The sequence below is a fragment of the Leopardus geoffroyi genome, chromosome D2 (assembly GCF_018350155.1).
Source record: "Leopardus geoffroyi isolate Oge1 chromosome D2, O.geoffroyi_Oge1_pat1.0, whole genome shotgun sequence".
Lineage (NCBI taxonomy): Eukaryota > Metazoa > Chordata > Mammalia > Carnivora > Felidae > Leopardus > Leopardus geoffroyi.
Window position 1 is genome coordinate 34,248,840 of NC_059334.1, and position 22,109 is coordinate 34,270,948.

General features: G+C 37.0%; 1 protein-coding gene across 6 annotated transcripts in view; it reads left to right on the forward strand.

Annotated features, from left to right (window-relative positions):
• FAM149B1 (family with sequence similarity 149 member B1) overlaps window positions 1-22,109 on the forward strand; it is an 87,473-nt gene that overhangs the window by 17,813 nt on the left and 47,551 nt on the right. For all 6 annotated transcript variants that reach the window (XM_045439560.1, XM_045439559.1, XM_045439561.1 and 3 more), the window contains exons 4-6: window positions 17,009-17,151; window positions 18,212-18,328; window positions 20,977-21,144. In XM_045439560.1, coding sequence (XP_045295516.1) covers window positions 17,009-17,151; window positions 18,212-18,328; window positions 20,977-21,144 — 428 coding nt within the window. The remainder of the gene's footprint in view (window positions 1-17,008; window positions 17,152-18,211; window positions 18,329-20,976; window positions 21,145-22,109) is intronic.

Here is a 22,109-nt window from a genome sequence, read left to right on the forward strand (position 1 = left end):
GACAGAAATGACATTATCTCAGTAGGCACAGAAATAGCATTTGACAAAATCCAACATCCATTCATGATAAAAACTCCCAACAAACTAGAAATGAAAAGGAACTTCATCAACCTGACAAAGGGCATCTAAAAAAAACTTAACAGCTGACATTGTATGTTTTGGGAAAAGACTGAATATTTTCCTCTTAAGATTAGGAACAAGGTAAGGACATCCATACACCACTTTTTAACTTAATTTTTATTTTAATTTCAGTATAGTTAACATACAGTGTTATATTAGTTTCAGGTGTAAATATAGTGATTCAACAATTCTCTACATTATTCAGTGCTCATCATAAGTGCACTCTTTTTATTTATTTATTTTTGATGTTTGTTTATTTTTGAGAGAGAGAGAGTGTGTGAGTGCAAGTGGGGGAAGGGCAGAGAGAGAGGGAGACACAGAATCTGAAGCAGATTTCAGGCTCGGAGATGTCAGCACAGAGCCCAGCGTGGGGCTTGAACTCACAGACTGCGAGATCATGACCGGAGCTGAAGTCGGACACTCAACCAACTGTGTCTTCTCAAGAAAAAAGACACAATTAATAAGATTAGAAATGAATGAGGGGGTCATAATTATTGATCCTTCAGAAACTAAAAGGTTAAGGAAATGTAATAAGCAACATACAGGTGCCGCAACATAAGTGTACTCTTAATCTCCTTCACCTATTTCATCCACCTTCCTGCCCACCTCCCCTCTGGAAACCATCAGTTTGTTTAAGAGTCTGTTTCTTGGTTTGTCTCTTTTTTTCCTTGTTCATTTGTTTAAATTCCACATATGAGTGAAATCATGGTATTTGTCTTTCTCTGACTTATTTCACTTAGCATTATACTCTCTAGATCCATCCATATTCTTGAAAATGGCAAGATTTCATTCTCTTTTATGGCTAAATAATATTTCATTGTGTATGTGTTGGATATATATATGTGTGTGTGTATATATATATATATACACATATGTACATGTATATGTATATGTATATGTACACACACAAACATCTTTATCCATTCATCTATCAGTGGCCACACGGATTGCTTTGATGTCTTGGCTATTGTAATTAATGCTGCAGTAAACATAAGGGTGCATATTATCTTTTTGAATTAGTGTTTTCATATTCTTTGGGTAATACTCAGTTCCACTTGCCACTTTTATTCAGCATTGTCTGGAGGTTTATCAGTGCAGTAAGACAATATAAAGAAATGAAAGGCATCCATATCGGAAAGGACTAAATAAAACTATCTCCATTCGCAGATGACATGTAGAAAATCCTAGAGTTCACACTCCCTCTGGCCCCCCTCCCAAGTCTGCTAGAACAAAGAAATAAGTTAAGAAAGGTCACAGTATATGAGGTCAGTTTATAAAAATCAATTATAAATGTGGTATATTTCCATAATAGAATATTATCCAGCCATAGAAAGCAAAGAAGTACTAATACATGCTACACTGTGGATGAACCTTAAAAACAGGCTCAGTGAAAGAAGCCAGACACAAAAGGCTACATATTATATGATTCCACTTATATGAAAGGTCCAGAAGATCAAATCCAGAGACAGAGAAAGTAGGTTAGTTGTGGCCATGGACTGGGTGGAGAGAGAAATGGAGAGTGATTGCTAATGGAGGCAGGATTTGTTTTTGGGGTAATGAAATGTTCTAAGATAAGGTTGCACAACTGTGGATATACCACAGACCATTGGAAGTATACCCCAAAGTACTGACTTGCACACTTTGAAAGGCTGAATTTAATTGTATATGAATTGTATCTAAATTTAAAAATCTGTATTTCTACACATTTGCACATGGACAATCTGAAAATGAAGGTAAAAAATAAATTCAATTCACATTAGAGCAAAAAGGATAAACTTAACAAAAGAAACACAAAACTTGTACAGTGAAAATTGCAAAACGTTGCTGAGAAAATGACACATACATAAATACATAAAATTCAGGTACATGGATTGGAACACTGAATATTAAGACCACATTCTCTCCAAATTGATGTATATGATGTATACATACAATGCGTTCCCTATCAAAATCCCTATGACTTTTTGTAGAAACTGATTAAACTGGTACTAAGATTGACATGGAATTATAAAGGAGCCAGATTAGTCTAAACAATTTTGAAACAGAAGAAGAAAGTTAGAGGACTTACACTGTCATATTTCAAAACTTAAATTTTTTTTTTTTTTCAACGTTTATTTATTTTTTTGGGACAGAGAGAGACAGAGCATGAACGGGGGAGGGGCAGAGAGAGAGGGAGACACAGAATCGGAAACAGGCTCCAGGCTCTGAGCCATCAGCCCAGAGCCGGACGCGGGGCTCGAACTCACGGACCGCGAGATCGTGACCTGGCTGAAGTCGGACGCTTAACCGACTGCGCCACCCAGGCGCCCCATATTTCAAAACTTAAAATGGTGCTAGAATCAAGTAGTGTGGTACTGACATAAGGATAGGCATAATGATCAGTGGGACAGAACTGATAATCCAGAAATAAACCCTTACATGTAGAGTCCATTGATTTTTGACAAAGGTGCCACAGCAATTTAATAGGAAAAGAGTATTTTTTCCCTATAAATGTTGCTGAGACAATTGGCTATCCATATGCAAAAAAGATGAAGTTAAACTCAATTCACATCATATAGAAATTTTACTCAAAATTAATTATAAATTTAAACGTAAGAGCAAAAACTGTCAATTTTTTAGGAAAAACTGTGAGAAAACCTGCAAGATAATACACAGATATGACATACCAGAAGCACAAACCTAAAAAAATGGATAAATTTGATTCCATTAAACTTAAAAATCTTTTGAACTTCCAAATATACCATCAAGAAAATGAAAGGACAGGTCACAGACAGGGAGAAAATATTTGCACCACTACATATATCTGACAAAGGACTTGTATCCAAAACTTAAAATTCCATATTAAGAAGACAAACCAGTTTTTAAAAATGGGCAGAAGACTTGAACACTCTATGAAAGAAGATGTATGTCCAAGTAGCATATAGAAAGATGTTTAATACTAATCATCAGAGAAATTCCAATTTAAACTGTCATGATACACCATGTCACACTCACTAAAACTGCTAAAACTAAAACTAAATGCCTAGTTTTAGCCAGGACGTGGAGCAAAATTTAATGCTCACACATTTTTGGTGGCAGTGCTAAATTGTATGTATATGTGTATATGTATGTGCATATATATGTGTGTGTGTGTGTGTTGTGTGTATACATACACACACACACTCTGCAAAATAGCTTAACATTAAACATTATACTCCTTTTAAGTTCCAGCAGTTCTACTGCAATGTATTTATCTGAAAGAAATAAAAATATATGTCCAGAAAAAGACATACATAAATGTCCATATCAGATTTACTCATAATAAATAATGCAAATGTTCCTCAAAAGGAGAATGGATAAATTGCAGCATATTCTTACAATGAAATTCTTCTCAGCAATATAATGTAATGAACACTAACACGTAAAACAACATAGATGAACCTCAAAAAAAAAAATTCTGCTGAGTGAAGGAAGCTAAACGCAGAAAAGTACACCCTGCATGATCCTATTTATACAAAGTTATAGGGGCACCAGTGTGACTCAGTTGATTAAGCATCTGACTCTTGGTTTCAGCTCAGGTCATGATCTCACCGTATGTGAGTTGAAGCCCTGTGTTGGGCTCTGTGCTGCCAGTGCAGAGCCTGCTTGGAATTCTCTCTCCCTCCCTCTCTCTCTCTGCCCCTCCCCCACTCACACTGCCTCTGTCTCTCTCAAAATAAATAAATAAACTTTAATTTAAAAAAACCTAGTTTCGGGGCGCCTGGGTGGCGCAGTCGGTTAAGCGTCCGACTTCAGCTCAGGTCACGATCTCGCGGTCCGTGAGTTTGAGCCCCGCGTCGGGCTCTGGGCTGATGGCTCAGAGCCTGGAGCCTGCTTCCGATTCTGTGTCTCCCTCTCTCTCTGCCCCTCCCCCGTTCATGCTTTGTCTCTCTCTGTCCCAAAAATAAATAAACGTTGAAAAAAAAAATTAAAAAAAAAAACAAACAAACCTAGTTTGTAGTGATAGAAATCAGATCAGTGGTGTCCTGGCATAGGGAACGGGAGACTCCCAACTGTAAAGTGGAATGAGGGAATATTGTGACAGAGTGACAGAAATGTTATAAATCTGGAAGGGAATGGTGGTTAGTATGATTAATACATTTCTCAGATCTCCTTGTGCTGTATATACTTGAAATGTTATTGTACATACTCCTCAATAAGCTTATTAAGCTTATTAAATACTCAAAGAATTAAGTGATAAGATAGCATCCATTAAAATTATTGGGTTTTAAATCAAGGCAGGTACAGATTTTAAGAACAGACAGATATGAAGATCCAGTTTAAAATCTTGGAAATGAATAGCACTTGAAATATGTCAATAGATACGGTAAACTGCATACAGAGTGAAACAGAACTGTAGTGAACAGAATGATAGAGCTAAGAAAATCACCTCAAATTAGAGAGATAAATTTAGGCATTGAAAATTTGAAGAGTAGTTAGGAACACGAAAGCTGGATTAAGATGCTACAGTGTATGTCTAATGGAAGTTTTAGAAAGAGAATGGAAAGAGGTAGTATTGAAAGTAATAATTACTAAATTTTTTTAAGAATTGAAGAAAGATAACAGTCTGCATGTTGAAAAGTATATCAACTGAGGGACAAACAAAAACAAAAAACCTCTTCAGAGAAACTGCTGATAATCAAAGATAAAAAGAGAAACATTAAAAACTATTAGGAAGGACATTCCACACATTATGGAGTAAAAATCGGACTTACAACAGATAGCTCACAATTAACAAATGCTAGATGATAATGATATTATATCTTTAAAGTACTAAGGAAAACAAGAGATATATTCAGTGTATGTCAAGTATATATACATGAACGATATATCTCTTCTAGATGATAAATAAGAAGATATACAAATATATGAAATAAATATATGAAGGCAAAATTGGGGTGTCTGGGTGGCTCAGTCAGTTAAGCGTCCAACTTCGGCTCAGGTTTTGATCCCACCGTTCATGAGTTCTAGCCCCACATCGGGCTCTTTGCTGACTGCTTTGAGCCTGGAGCCTGCTTCGGATTCTGTGTCTCCCCCTCTCTCAGCCCCTCTCCTGCTCGCACTCTGCCTCTCTCTCTCTCTCAAAAATAAATAAACATTAAAAAAAATTTTAAATAGTGAAGGCAAAATAAAGACATTTTAAACATCTATAGAATAAGAGTTTCCCATCCATATGTACACACTAAGGGAACCATTAAAGGTTAGATTATACCAAGAAGAAAAAGCCAGAAGAAAGGAATGCAATACATGAAGCAACAGAAAGCAAAGTAATTGGCAAAGCATACTGGCAAAATAAAACAAATGACAACATTTTATGTGTTAAAAATAACACAATACTAAAATTCAAAATAAAAACATGAAAAATACTTAGAGGGAAGTTAAATCATATCAAAGTCCTTTTTAGAAAAATGTGTTTTACATAATTGGATTGTCATTCATTGTCAAAGTGATCAAAGATGCTTGAAGTCCCTATGTCCCTTTCTGTTCCAGTTAATACTCTAATCCTATCAACTGGAGTAGGGACAGTTTACACTAGAAAGATGGCTTACTGGGCCCTGTCTAGATAGGTGGCATCAAACTTAAAATTGCAACTCACACTAAGACACGTAGTTGACATTATGACTCATGGTTTGTACATAAAACAGAAGACAAAGTTCTATAAAGTAATAACCTGTATATGAGTGATACTATGATATTTTACATTCTATCTACTTTATTCTATTTTAGTTTTTTGGGTATTATTTAATAACATTTTATATTGATTTCATGATCCACATGGTCCTAAAGCTTGAGAAAGCACTGGTAAGAATGTTTCCTGAGAAGTCCTAAGTGTTTACCTTTCCTACTTTAAAGATATCTGATACTAAGTCTGAAATTAGGTCAAAATAAAAAGTTAAACAAAAAAAGATATGGTACAGATTCATTACTTAGTATAAAGACTATTGATATCTTCTCAGTTAAGGATATCTTATTTGATGAATGTTCACTATTATTACTAGTATCATCCTTTCTATCACCCAGAATAGAGGCTTAGATTCATCTTCATTAACCATCTCTCTCATCAAATCCGTCTTCAAATTCCGTGGATTCTATCCTCACACAACATGTCTCATATCTTTGTTCCCCTATTTAAAAAAAAAATTTTTTTAAATGTTTATTTATTTTGGAGAGAGAGAGGGAGCTCACGCACAAGTGGGGGAGGGGCAGAGAGAGAGGGAAACACAGAAACCAAAGCAGGTTCCAGGCTCCGAGCTGTCAGCACAGAGCCCGATGCGGGGCTCGAACCCACGAACTGTGAGATCATGACCTGAGCCTAAGTCTGGCGCTTAACTGACTGAGCCACCCAGGCGTCCCTTTGTTCCCCTATTTTTAAAAATGGACACATAACTTATTAGTTTTAGCTATATAGTATAATGATTTGATATATGTATATATGGCAAAATGATCAAAGTTCTTGCTTTGCTTCAGTGGAGGCCAGAAATGCTAAAAACAAACAAACTAACTTTCTAACTTTGTTAGAAAAATAAAGGAGTATGGGGCAGAGTTAAGAATGGAAGAGGTGCTGGGGCGCCTGGGTGGCTCAGTTGGTTGAGCAACCGACTACCGCTCAGGTTGTGATCTCGCGGTACATGGGTTTGAGCCCTGTATCAGGCTCTGTGCTGACAGCTCAGAGCCTGGAGCCTGATTCAGATTCTGTGTTCCCTCTCTCTCTGCCCCTCCCCCACTCATGCTCTGTCTCTCTCTGTCTCAGAAATAAACATTAAAAAAAAAAAATTTTTTTTAAAGATGGAAGAGGTGTAGGGGGACTGGGATTTTCCCTGTCCCTCAAACACAGCTGTATTGAGGTCAGACCACTTGGAACACCCAGGAAATCAATCTGTGGAGTGGCAGAGGGGTCCCTACAGTTGGAGGGAGACAGCTTGGCAGGATTGAGGTACATGTATGTGATTAGGGGGAGATAAAATGACAAAGGCACGGAGGGGAGGGAACCGTTTCAGTGCAGAGACAAAAAGAGACAGGTCTTCAAAAAGTATCAAGTTAGCACATGAGAAAAACCTCTCCAGACCATGGACTCTCAACCATGGACGAGAAATGGGGAGATTGCCAGTTTGTATTTTGCAAACAGCCTTAGGAGCTGAAATGTGAAGGTTTTAAATGTGCGTGACTTTCTCCAGAGCAAAGCCATGGTGCATGCTACTGGGGAGAAGGCAGTCGGGCCCCAGCACTGTAGCAATCTCAGGGGTGCACTGGGAGAGAACAGTCCTCTTCCTGGAGTACTTTGGGAAGAGGGTTTATTGCCTCCCCAAAGACAAAAGACCCTGCAGGTGCCAGCCAGAGGCCTTTTATCTGCAGGGTGGAGTGGCACTACTCCAGAACAGGATCCACAGGATGCAGGGTCCTTTAAGACATTGGGTTTTGAATCTAGCCGAGCAGCTAGAAGCCTTGAGAGAACTGTGGAGCAGGGTAAGCTGACCACCTGTGCTATTGGGTGAGGGCTGCCTGACAGAAAACTCTGTTCAGGGAGGGAAAGGAGGAGAGATTGGGTGTTGCCATTTTTTCTCCCCAACACCAACATGGCAGGACTTCAGAGAGCAGCACAGCTGCCCCCATTGGAGGTGGGACCCATTTACACCAAATTGCTCCCCTCTGTGCCTGGCAACTGCTTATCTACTGGAGCAAGGCTGACTCTGAGCCAATGCAGGCGGCCTCTCCTCTAGACCAGTACAGCCACCAGTCCCAGGCACCAACAGATGACTGTTTTTTTAACTCTTTTCCTCCCTTCCTCTCCCCTCCCTTCCTTTCCTTTCCTTTCCTTTCCTTTCCTTTCCTTTCCTTTCCTTTCCTTTCCTTTCCTCTTTCTACCCTCTTCTTTTGGAATCAGGCTCATAGTTTCTGATTTGTTTTTGGTCATTTATATATATACATATATTTTTTCAATTAGGCATTTTTATTCTATTCATTTTACACCTTTTCTATTTCTCTTCTTTATTTTCCTTTCTCTTTCTCTGAATTTAGCCTGATAGTTTTTTGATTCCCTGTTTGGTCTTCATTTCTCACTTTCATTTTTTTTCTTTTTATGGGATCAGGCTTCTTCCCCACTCCTTTCCTTTTTTTCCAGGGTTACTTCAACAAACAAATCAAAGCACACCTTGGCTGAAGGTCCAAACACTCCACCACTAAAAGTAAGGAGGAGCTTTGCAGAGGACTGACCAGTGGGATAGAGCAGCCAAAACACAACAGAGTGCATATAATGTATACCAAAAACAGTTCCTAAAGTGCCAACCCTGGACAGTGTATGACCCCTTTTTAATATAGAAGTACTCACAGGTGCAGTAATAACAAGCTATTAAAAGCCACAAAAAGCAGAAACTAGCCAAAATGAGAAAACAGAGGAATTCTCCCAAAAAAGAAAATTCAGGAAGAAATCACAGCCAGAGAATTGCTCAAAACAGTTATAAACAATGTATCTGAACAAGAATTTAGAATAACAGTCATAAGACTAATAACTGGGCTTGAAAAAAACATAGAAGACACTAGAGAATCTCTTTGTACAGAGATCACAGGCCTAGGAACTCGTTCTGATGAATTTAAAAATGCTACAACTGACATGCAAAATAAACTAGATACAGTGACAGTGAGGATGGAAGAAGCAGAGGAGAGAATAGGTGAAATAGAAGACAAAATCGGAAAATAATGAAGCCGAAAAAAAGAAGGAAAGGAAATTACCAGATCATGAGGGGAGAATTAGAGAACTAAGTGATTCCATGAAACAAAACAATATCCGCATCATAGGAGTTCCAGAAGAAGAGAGAGAAAGGGGAAGAAGTTTTATCTGACTAAATTTTAGCTGAGAACTTCTCTAATCTGGGGAAGGAAACAGGCATCCAAGTCTGAGAGGCACAGAGAACTCCTTCAAAATCAATAAAAACAGGTCAACACCATGACATATCATAGTGAAACTGGCAAAACACAAACATAAAGAGAATTCTGAAAGCAGCTAGGGACAAATGGGCCTTAAGTTACGGGCATAGGCACATAAGGTTAGTAGCAGACCTATCCACTGAAACTTGGCAGGCCAGAAGCGAGTGGCAGGAAATATTCAATGTGATGAACAGGAAAACTATGCAGCCAAGAATCTTTTATCTAGCAAGACTGTCTTCAGGATAGGAGAGATAAAGACTTTCCCAGACAAACAAAAACCAAAAGAGTTCATGACCATTAAACCAGCCCTGCAAGAGATTCTAGGGGTACTCTGTGAGTGGAAATCAGCAAAGACTACAAAGGACCAAAGACATCACAACAAACATGAAACCTACAGATAACACCATGGCATTAAATTCATACCTTTCAATAATCACTCTGAATGTAAATGGACTAAATGCCCCAATCAAAAGACACAGAGTATCAGAAGGGATAAAAAATAAGATCCATCTATATTCTGCCTACAAGAGACTCATTTTAAACCAGAAGACACCTGCACATTGTAAGTGAGGGGATGGAGAACCATCTATCATGCTAACGATGTCAAAAGAAAGCTGGACTAGCCATACTTACATCAGACAAACTACATTTTAAAACAAAGACTGTACCAAGAGATGAAGAAGGGCATTATATCATAATTAAGGGGTCTATCCTTCAAGAAGAGCTAACAATTGTAAATATTTATGCCTTCAACGTGGAAGAACTCAAATATATAAATCAATTAATCACAAATATAAGCAAACTTTTGGATAATAATGCCATAATTATAGGGGACTTTAATACTCCACTTACAACAATGGACAGATAACCAAGGCAGAAAATCAATCAAGGAAACAATGGCTCTGAATGACACATTGGACCAGATAGACTGAACACATATATTCAGAATGTTTCATCCTACAGCAGCAGAATACATATTCTTCTTGAGTGCACATGGAACATTATCCAAAATAGATCACATACTGGTCACAAAATAGCCCTCAACACGTACAAAAAGATTGAGATCATACCATGCATATTTTCAGATCACAATGCTATGAAACTTGAAATCAACCACAAGTAAAAATTTGGAAAACCCCAAATACTTTGAGGGTAAACAGTATCCCACCAAAGAACCAGTGGGTCAACAAGGAAATTAAATAAGAAATTTAAAAATATATGGAAGCAAATGAAAATGAAACATGATCGTCCAATCATTTGGGATGCAGCAAAGGCAGTCCTAAGGGGAAGATACATTGCAATTCGGGCCTATCTCAAGAAGTAAGAAAGGCCCCAAGTATACAACCTAACCTTACACCTAAAGGAGCTAGAATAGGAGCAGCAAATATAGCCCAAAGCCAGCAGAAGAAGGGAAATAAAGATTAGAGCAGAAATAAATGATATAGAACAATAGAACAGATCAGTGAAACTAAGAGCTGATTTTTTGAAAGAATAAACAAAACTGATAAGCCCCTAGCCAGACTACTCAAAAAGAAAAGAGAGGACCCAAATAGATAAAGTCACAAATGAAAGAGGAGAGATCACAACCAATACTAGAGACATACAAACAATTCTAAGAGAATACTATGAAAAATTATATGCCAACATACTAGACAATCTGAAAGAAATGGACAAATTCCTAGACACTCACACACTACCAAAACTCAAATGGGAAGAAATAGAAAATTTGAATAAACCTATAACCAGCAAAGAAATCTCAGTTATCAAAAGTCTCCCAACAAATAAGAGCCCTGGAATTCTACCAAAAATTTAAAGCAGAGTTAATACCTGTTCTTCTCAAAATGTTCCAAAAAATAGAAATGGAAGGAAAGCTTCCAAACTCATTCTATGAAGCCAGCATTACCTTGATTCCAAAACCAGACAAAGACTCCACTAAAAAGGAGAATTACAGGCCAATATACCTGATGAACCTAGATGCAAAAATTCTCAATAAGATACAAGCAAATCGAAGTCAACAATACATTAAAAGCATTATTCACCATGATCAAATGGGATTCATTCCTGGGCTGCAGGGCTGTTTCAGTATCAATGTGTTACACCACAAATCAATCAATGTGATACACCACATTAATAGAGGAAAGGGTAAGAACCATATAATACTATCAATAGATGCAAAAAAAGCATTGGACAAAGTACAGCATCCTTTCTTGATAAAAACCCTCAAGAAAGTCGGAATGGAAGAAACATATCTTAACATCATAAAAGCCATATATGAAAGGCCCATAGGTAATATAATCTACAATGGGGAAAAACTGAGAGCTTTCCCCCTAAGATCAGGAACATGACAGAGATGTCCATTCTCACCACTGTTGTTCAACATAGTGTTGGAAGCCCTAGCCTCAGCAATCAGACAACAAAACAAAATTAAATGCATCCAAATTGGCAAAGAAGAAGTCAAACTTTCATTCTTTGCAGATGACATGATATTCTACATGGAAGACCCAAAAGACTCCACCAAAAAACTGCTAGAGCTGATACATGAATTCAGCAAAGCCGCAGGATATAAAATCAACGTACAGAAATTGGTTGCATTTCTATACACCAATAATGAAGCAACAGAAAGAGATATCAAGGAATTGATCCCATTTACACCAAAAACCATAAGATACTTAGGAATAAACCTAACCAAAGAGGTAAAATATCTGTACACTGAAAACTATAGAAAGCTTATGAAACAAATTGAAAAAGACACAAAGAAATGGAAAAACATTCCATGCTCATGGATTGGAAGAACAAATATTGTTAAAATATTGATACTACTGGAAGCAATCTACACATTCAATGCAAACCTTATCAAAATAACACAGCATTCTTCACAGAGCTAGAACAAACAATTCTAAAATTTGTATGGAACCACAAAAGAACCTGAATAGCCAAAGTAATGTTGAAAAAGAAAACCACAGCTGGAGGTATCACAATCCTGGACTTTAGCCTGTATTACAAACTTGTAATCATCAAGACAGTATGGTACTGACACAAAAACAGACACATAGATCAATGGAATAGAATAGAGAACCCAGAAATGGACCCACAAATATATGGCCAACTAATCTTTGACAAAGCAGTAAAGAGTATCCAATGGGAAAAAGACCGTCTCTTTAGCAAATGGTGCTGGGAGAACTGGATAGCAACATGCAGAAGAATGAACCTGGACCACTTTCTTACACCATACACAAAAATAAACTCAAAATGGGTAAAAGACCTAAATTTGAGACAGAAAACCATCAAAATCCTACAGGAGAAAACAGGCAGCAACCTCTCTGACCTAGGCCACAACAACTTCATACTTGACATGTCTCCAGAGGCAAGGGAAATACAGGAAAAAATGAATTATTTGGACCTCCTCAAGAAAAAGCTTCTACACAGCAAGGGAGACAATTAACAAAACTAAAAGGCAACCAATAGAATGGGAGAATATATTTGCAAATGACATATCAGATAAAGGGTTAGTATCCCAAATATATAAAGAACTTATCGAACTCAACACCCCAAAACCAAATAATCCAGTGAAGAAATGGGCAGAAGACATGAATAGGCACTTCTCCAAAGAAGATATCCAGACGGCAAACAGACACATGAAAAGATGTTCAACATCACTCGTCGTCAGGGAATACAAATCAAAACCACAACGAGATGCCACCTCACACCTGTCAGAATGGCTAAAATTAACAACTCAGGCAACAACAGATGTTGGCAAGGTAGTGGAGAAAGAGGAACTCTTTTGCTCTGCTGGTGGGAATACAAAGTGGTGTAGGCACTCTGGAAAACAGTATGGGAGTTCCTCAAAAAATTAAAAACAGAATTACCTAATGACCCAGCAATTGCACTACTAGGAATTTATCCAAAGGATACAAAAATGCTGAATCGAAGGGGCACATGCACCCCAATGTTTATAGCAGTGCTATCAACAATAGCCAAAGTATGGAAAGAGCCCAAATGTCCATCAATGGATGAATGGATAAAGAAGATATAGTATGTATACACAATGGAATAATGCTGGGCAATGAAAAAGAATGAAATCTTGCCATTTGCAACAATGTGGGTGAAACTGGAGGATATTATGCTAAACGAAATAACTCAGAGAAAGATATCATATGATTTCAACCATATATGGAATTTGAGAAACTCAACAGATGAACATAGGGGAAAGGAAAGAAAAATAAGATAAAAACAGAGAGGAAGACAAAGCATAGAGAGTCTTAAATACAGAGGACAAACTGAGGGTTGTTGGAGAGGGGTTGGAGGGTTGGGTTAAATGGGTGATGGGCATTAAGGAGGGCACTTTTCAGGATGAGCAATGGGTGTCATATGTAAGAGATGAATCACTGGGTTCTGCTTCTAAGCCAAGACTATACTGTATGTTAAATAACTTGAAAATAAATTAATAAAAATTTTAAAAAATAAAAAAATGAAGTATGGATGCTAAAATTTTAACTACTAGTAGAATATAAACATATTGGAATATAATTGGAATATAAATTTCCAAATTAATAGAGGAAACAAGAAAAAATATAACAGAAGGAAAAGAAAATAAAAAACACAAGAAAAAGGTTAAATACAAACACAAAACAAATGGTAGATATAAGTCCAAATATTGCACATTATAATAAGTATAAGTGGATACAATTTACCTATTAAGAAAAGACAGAGACTCTGAAATTGGATTTTAAAATTCTAGCTACATGCTATTTAAATAAACATTTCAAAAACAGAATGACACCCAGATATTAAGGGATGGGAAAAGTTATAATAGGCAAATACAACAAGAAAAGTTGACATAATAGCATTTAAGCAGATAAATATTTAATAGAAAAAAATTTGCCAAGAAATAGCTTCTTTTAAAAAAATGTTTATTTTTGAGAGAGAGCACACATGAGCATGTGAGTGGGGGAGGGGCAGAGAGAGAGGGAGACAGAGAATCTGTCAGTGCAGAGCCCGACGTGGGGCTCAAACTCATGAACTATGAGATCATGACCTGAGCTGAAGTTGGAGGCTTAACCAACTGAGCCACCCAGGTGCCCCAAGAAACAGGCTCTTAACTATTGAGAACAAACTGATGGTTACCAGAGGGGAGGTGGGTGGGGGGGTAGGTGAAATCGGTAATGTGGTAATACAGATCAAGGACTGCACTTGTCATAATGAGCACAGGGTGATGTATGGAATTGTTGAATCACTGTATTGTACACCTAAAACTAATATAGCACTTTATGTTAACCATACTGGAATTAAATTTTTAAAAAATGCTTGCAATGCAAAAACAAAACAAAACAAAACAAAACAAAACAAAAGACAGCCAGCTTGCTAGGAGATTGTGCTAGTCACTTCTTTCAACATTATCCCATTCTCATCTCTAATAAAAAACTTTGATGCTTCATGAAAAAAATAAATAAAAAATTTCACTAAGACTAGGAAAGTCCCACCTCAGCCCCCAGAAACTTGAAAACAGTAAAATAATTTTTAGAAGTATTACTTATGTTGACTCTTGTGAAAATAAATAAAAGAAATATCATTAAACCTGGAGTTGGGAAGCCCTAAAGAACAATCTCTCACACATTACCATCCCTCCATAAGAAACCATAGCTTGCATTCTCCAACAGGAAGAAACTTACTTTATATACCCCAGCAGGAGGAAGAATTTCTTTCTGCCCATCCACAGCCCAACCAGTGAGAAACCACCACACTCATCCAATGAGAAGCCATAACAGCCCCTTCTAGCTTCCTCCTTTTGCCTATAAAAGCAAGCCTCTCCTCTGTTCTGGACTTGCCTATGCTTTGCCATAAGTTTGCTTGTCCCCATTTGCAATTCTTTGCTATTCCTGAAGCTTATTTTGCTTTTAAAAAGCTGACACTTTTTTTTTCTGTATTTTTTTAAGGTCAACAGTCTTTAAAATTAGCCTTCATATCTATCTAGCAAGTCTTTTTTAATTGGGTAGAAACTGATTTTCATTCGTGGAGTGAAAATACAGATTTATTATCTTATACTTTTTCTTCCACCAGAATAAAAAAGGGTGCATAAATATAAAGTAGAAAAGCAAGGAAGCAAATAACATGATCAGATTTATATTTTGTAGCCATCTCTATTGCTGCTACTAAAAGATTACAGAGGGCAGGGAGATAACCTAAACTCTCAGTTGAAAAATACAGGCTACGGGGGCACCTGGGTGGCTCAATCGGCTGAGTGTCCGACTTCAGCTCAGGTCATGGTCTCACAGTTCATGAGTTCAAGCCCCTTGTCGGCTCTGTGCTGACAGCTCAGAGCCTGGAGCCTGCTTTGGATTCTATGTCTCCTGCTCTCTCTGAACCAACCCCGCTTGTGCTCTCTCTAAAATAAATAATACACATTAAAAAAATTAAAAAAAAATACAGACTACAAAATGATACATACACAGTTAGCCCTTCACCAACACAAGTTTGAACTGTGTGGGTCCACTTATATGTGGACTTTTTTTCAAAACAGTACAGGACTGTAAATGTATTTTCTCTTATGATTTTCTGTTTTTTTAATGTTTATTTATTTATTTTTGAGAGAGAGAGGAGGGGTGGAGAGAGAGGCAGAGAGAGAATCCCAAACAGGCTCCACACCATCAGTGCAGAGGTGGACGTGGGGGTTGAACTCATGAACAGTGAGATAAAGACCCTTAGCCAAAATCAAGAGTCAGACGCTTAACTGACTGAGCCACCCAGGCTCCCCTCTTAGGATTTTTTTTTTTATTTTAATGTTTATTTATTTTTGAGAGAGAGAGAGAAAGAGAGAAGCCGATGTGGAGTTTGAACTCAGGAACTGAGAGATCATGACCTGAGTCAAAGTCGGACCCTTAGCCGACTGAGCCACCCAGGCGCCCCTATTTTGTTTTTTAAGTTTATTTATTTATTTTGAGAGAGACAGAGCGCGAGTGGGGAAGGGGCAGAGAGGGAGAGAGAATCCCAAGCAGGCTCCAGGCTGCCAGCGAAGAGCCTGATGTGGGGCTTGAGCTCATGAAACTGCGAGATCATGACCTGAGCCAAAACCAGGAGTCAGACGCTTAATTGACTGAGCCACCCAGGCACACCATGGTTTTCTTTTCTTTTTTTAAAAAAAAGAAAAATTTTTTAAATGTTTATTTTTTGGGAGAGACAGAGACATAATGCGAGTGGGTTAGGGGTAGAGAAAGAGGGAGACACAGAATTCGAAGCAGGTTCCAGGCTCTGAACTGTCAGCACAGAGCCGACGCGGGGGTCGAACTCACGAGCTGTGAGATCATGACCTGAGCCGAAGTCAGACGCTCAACTGACAGCTACCCAGGCACCCCACCATGATTTTCTTAATAACCTTTTCTTTAGCTTTATTGTAAGAATACAGCATGCAATACATATATAAAATATGGGTTATTGTTAAAGCTTCCAGTCAGTTGTAAGCTATTAGTAGTTAGGTTTTTGGAGAGCCAAATGTTATATATGGATTTTTGACCGTGTGTGGGGGGGAGGAAAGGGGGCACATGGGGGCGGAGGGTCAGCATCCCTAAGGCCGCATGTATAGGATTAACTGTCTATCTTCAGCTCTAAAAAAATACTGGAACCAAGCAACTATACTAAAATTAGCAATCATTATATTAGGTAGAATTATTGGTAATTTTAATTTATTCTTCATGTTTTTCTGGATCTTTCAAAATGATTACAATAAACATAGTATTTTTATAATGAAGAAAATGTTACTTTAAAAAAGTAGGTATTTCTATAAATTTTCTTTACATAGGAATAGGAAGGAAATCTGAATAAGATGAAAATTCACTAAATTTTTTAATGGAAATTCAACAGTATTTCAAATGGACTAAATTTGAAATTTGATTGCTCTCAACCTTTAGGACTTTAAAAGGTCACCTAAATATTTAGGGGTGATATTTTCTTCCAGGAGCTTGATCAAAATGCCACTGAAAAGGTCCAGGCAATGTTCACAGCCATTGACGAGCTTTTGTATGAGCAGAAGTTGAGTGTGCATACTAAGAGTCTACAGGAAGAGTGCCAACAATGGACATGCAGCTTTCCTCACCTCAGGTATTAAAGCCCTAGATCTGGCTTTTATTCATGGCTAATACTAAAATTTGAAAAGCAGATATCTAGGGACGCCTGGATTGCTCAGTTGGCTGTGTCTGATTCTTGATTTCGGCTCAGATCATGATCTCAGGTTGTGGGGTTGAGCTCCACGTCAGGCTCCACACTGAGCATAGAGTCTCCTTAAGATTTTCTCCCTCTGCCCCTCTTCCTCACTGTCCTCTCTCTCTAAAATAAAAAAAAAAAAAAAAATTAAAAAATAATTTTAAAAAAGCAGATATCCAAAAAAAGCTTGTATTCTGAAATCTTTATGGACTTGGTTTTAATGAATGTAAATAAGGCCATATGGTATAAAGACTGCACTGAGAGAAAACTGAAGTTGATGGAAGTTTCTTAGAGTGTTCATAACTACCACTATGTTGTCCTAATTGAGAAAAACAGTTCCTTTACCTGTAGCTGAGATCTATGCATTGTGGCTGTCCAAAGATCTCTTCTTTGGAGCAAGAGGGTCAGAAAATGTATTTGTTTACACTGTTGTCTACAAGAAAATTCTTACACAAATTTAAAAGCAGACATAAGCTGTTAGGAAGCTTCCCTCACTTACTTCCCTTACTTATATAGTAAGTATAGTAACTATAGTAAGTTACTATACTTACTACTTAAAATTTATACCTAAAATTTATATAGCATCATGTTCTTAAGAATATAATTTATAGTTTTCACTAATTTGGCCTGGCTTTCATCCATTTTAGCAGATTTAATGAAGATTATTGTAGAGGATGAAGGGAAAATTACAAATTTTTGCTCAGTTTCCTTGGATTTTTTCAGCAGTGTGAAGCTATAGCTTTATCTTTTCCATATCTGTTCTGTGGAAGAGAGCTATACCCTGTAATAAGATTCTGGATTCACATTTTTCTCTTAAGAATCATTCTTAATCAGTAGAGTACTAAGTATGCACTGGACTTTTATAGAGAGCCATCATATTTGTTCCAAGAATATCTACATTTTGTATGTATGCCAGGTGAACATGCTTGATTGTCTCTTTATGTTGTTCATTTTGAAGGATCCTGGGTAGGCAGATAATCACTCCAAGCGAAGGATATGGACTGTATCCTAGAACCCCTTCTGTTGTTTCAGTTTCACATGAGACAACACTTTCTCAAGAAAGAGATTCTACTATGTAAGTATTTCTAATACGTAAGTATTTATGTATCCAAAGTGTTATATTCTGCCAGTTATACTAGGGGATTAAAAAACTTATGTTTTACTTGATGGTATTTAATAAAGCACAGAAAATGCTGTTAAGATTGACCACAGTTTTTATGCATAGAGAATTTTATTATATAATTTTTTTGTTCAAAAAGTAAGTCATTCCCTAGGGTTTAAGGATACTTTTGTTATTCAGATATATCTCTATCTCTATCTCTATCTTTATCTCTGTCTATGTCTCTATCTCTATGTCTCTATCTCTATGTCTCTATCTCTATCTCTATCTCTATCTCTATCTCTATCTCTATCTCTATATATTTATAGATACAGGCATTTCCTTCTTGAAATAAAGTGTAGATAGACTGGTTTCAGGAGATTTAGGAGTTTGAGAAACACACTTTAAAGATTTTTTGAAAAAGTACTGAAAAAGTAATTTTTCTTAAACATATAATATTAATTACAACTTAATTTCTTTTTTAAATTTTTTTTTCAACGTTTATTTATTTTTGGGACAGAGAGAGACAGAGCATGAACGGGGGAGGGGCAGAGAGAGAGGGAGACACAGAATCGGAAACAGGCTCCAGGCTCTGAGCCATCAGCCCAGAGCCTGACACGGGGCTCGAACTCACAGACCGCGAGATCGTGACCTGGCTGAAGTCGGTCGCTTAACCGACTGCGCCACCCAGGCGCCCCACAACTTAATTTCTTTACAGAAGTTAAACTGCTATTAGTTTATTAACTTAAAATGGGTAGTTAGTATATTTAAAATAGCTAAATTCTTTTGAACACCTCAAACTCTTCAAACAACAGCAAAACAAACCAAAATAGGATTGTTCCACTCTCTTACATCATACACAAAAATACATTCAAAATGGATGAAAGACCTGTGAGACCTGAAACCATAAAAATCCTAGAGAACACAGGCAGTAACCTCTTTGACATTGGCTGTAGCAACTTCTTTCTAGATCTATCTCCCGAGGCAAGGAAAACAAAAGCAAAAATAAACTATTTTATTTCATCAAAATAGAAAGTTTCCACACAGTGAAGGAAACAAATCAACAAAACTAAAAGGCAACCTATAGAATGGGAGAAATTTGGAAATATTTCCAAATATTTTAAATATTCTTCTTAAATATTTGGACATATTTCCAAAATTTGTTCAAGTCAGATTTTCCCACTAGCCTTGCTGAAAAGTGCCACAGGTTTATTCTTTTTTTTTTTTTTCATTAAAAAATACTTAAGGTACAAAAGTATAAAGAATATCACAAAATATACATTGGTTATAGTTAATATTTCATTAAACAGAACCATTTAAAAAAACTGTACTGCTCAGATTTGACTGGTTTTCTCCAAAGTAAAGATTCTGAACTGAATGAGTCATCATATATTCATTGAATATCTGGGTAGGAAGAGAAATTTAAATATAAATAAGAGAAGATCCCTGCCCTTAAGGCATATGCATTTTGAACTATGATGGAATACTGAAATAAGCATATTATCTCCTGAGGTACCTGAAAGTTGTAATTATTAATATTCTTAATTTTTCATCAATTTTTTTATTGAAAGAGACTTAAATATAAAATACTGGTATCAGGTGTACATCATAGTCATGCAGCAATTATATAAATTACAAAATGCTTACCACAATAAGTATAGTTACTATCTGCCACCAAAGTTATTACAATATTATTGATTATATTCCCTATGCCATACTTCTCATTCCTGTGACTTATTTATTTTATAACTGGCAGTCTGTACCTCTTAATACCCTTCACCTATTTTGCCAACCCTCCAATCCCTATTCCCTTTAGCAATCACCAGTTAGTCCTCTGTATGTATGAATCTGTTTGTTTTGTTTTGTTTATTCCTTTTTCTTGGTTTTTAGATTCCATGTTTAAGGTAAATCATATGGTATTTGTCTTTTCCTGTCTTATTTCACTTAGCGTTATATGCCCTATGTCCATCCATGTTGTAGCAAATGTCAAGTTCCAACCTTTTTCATGACTGAGTAATACTCCGTTGTATATACATACCACATCTTCTTTATCCATGAATCTATCTGTGGACACTTAAGTTGCTTCCATATCTTGGCTACTGTAAATAATGCTGCAATAAACATAGGAGTGCATGTATCTTTTCAAATTAATGTTTTTTATTTTCTTCAGGTGGAATTCAGTGGTGGAATTACTGGGTCATATAGTATTTCTATTTTTAATTTTTGAGGAACCATAGTGGCTGCACCAATTTACATTCCCATCAATAGTGCATGAGGGTTCCCTTTTCTCGATATCCTTGCCAACACTTGTTATTTCTTGTCTTTTTGATACTAGCCATTCTGACTGGTTATTCTTAAATATTTTTAAACTTATCTCATAGCCTTAGCTGTTGCATCTGTAAAGACAGGAAATAGTATTTGATACTGCACAGTACACCTAGGCAGAGTAGGTCTATGGCTAGTGTTTATTCTTTCTGTTCTGAGAAACAATAGGTATTAAGACTATGAATAGTCTGGGGAGATGTCAGCAGGGCAAGGGATTTTGAGCTGAAACTCGTATGACTGAATTGCTGTAGGAACTGTTTATGTTATATACAATTAATAATTGCTTTTTCCTCTCCCAGATTTGGTATTAGGGGAAAGAAGTTACATTTTTCATCTTCTTATGCTCACAAAGCATCTCCCATTGCCAAATCCCCTAGTGTGTATTCTATGGAAAGAGAGGAGGAAGACTGTATAATCTTCTCTGAAGGAATAATAGAGGAATACCTAGCATTCGACCACACTGATATGTGAGTGTTAAGTATTTTAAGCTTTTTACTCCCCTCCTATTTTGTGTATTAATATCTAATTTTTTCTAATGTTTATTTTTGAGAGACAGAGCATGAGTGGGGGAGGGTCAGAGAGAGAGGGAGACACAGAATCGGAAGCAGGCTCCAGGCTCTGAGCTGTCAGCACAGAGCCTGACAAAGGTCTCAAACTCACAAGCTGTGAGATCATGACCTGAGCCAAAGTTGGATGCTTAACTGACTGAGCCACCCAGGCACCCCTCTATTTTTTCTAAAGTATACTACTCAGGGACACCTGGTGACTCAGTCCATTGAGTGTCTGACTCTTGATTTTGGCTCAGGTCATGATCCCAGGGTTGTGGGATTGAGCCCTGCATTGGGCTCTGTGTTGAGTGTGGAGCCTGCTTGAGGTTCTCTTTCTCTTTCTCTCTCTCTCTCTCCCCCACTCATGCTTGCTCTCTCGCTAAAAATGGATTGAAAAAATAATAAAATCTACTACTCAGAACTGCCCCCCCAAAAGACAGAAAAAAACCACAACCAAACAAAATATAAAGTACACAACCAATATTACATATAATTAGATTGGTGTCACTTGGTTATTTATTTCCTATGACTTCTGAGGTATCTAGAGTTTGTGTGCTTAGTTGATATAAATTCCTATTGCTTCCACATACCAGACTCCCTTGTGTATTTTCTTCCTGAATGTGTTATTTGCCTCTTCCTGAGATTAAACATTTTTAAATGAGTTAATTTCTTTCTTCACATAATTTGATTTTACCTTTTGTAAATCATCACCAGTTAATTCATGGAAATCTGAAGCTTTTCAAAGGAGCAGTTGAAGAGGTGTGAACTTTGTTTACGTAAATCCTTTTTGAAAAGGTATACACAGTTTATATAAAACCTTATACTTAGCACAGACTTTACAATTAATAATGCTTGTTTATATCCATTCTTGTTGTATTCTGACA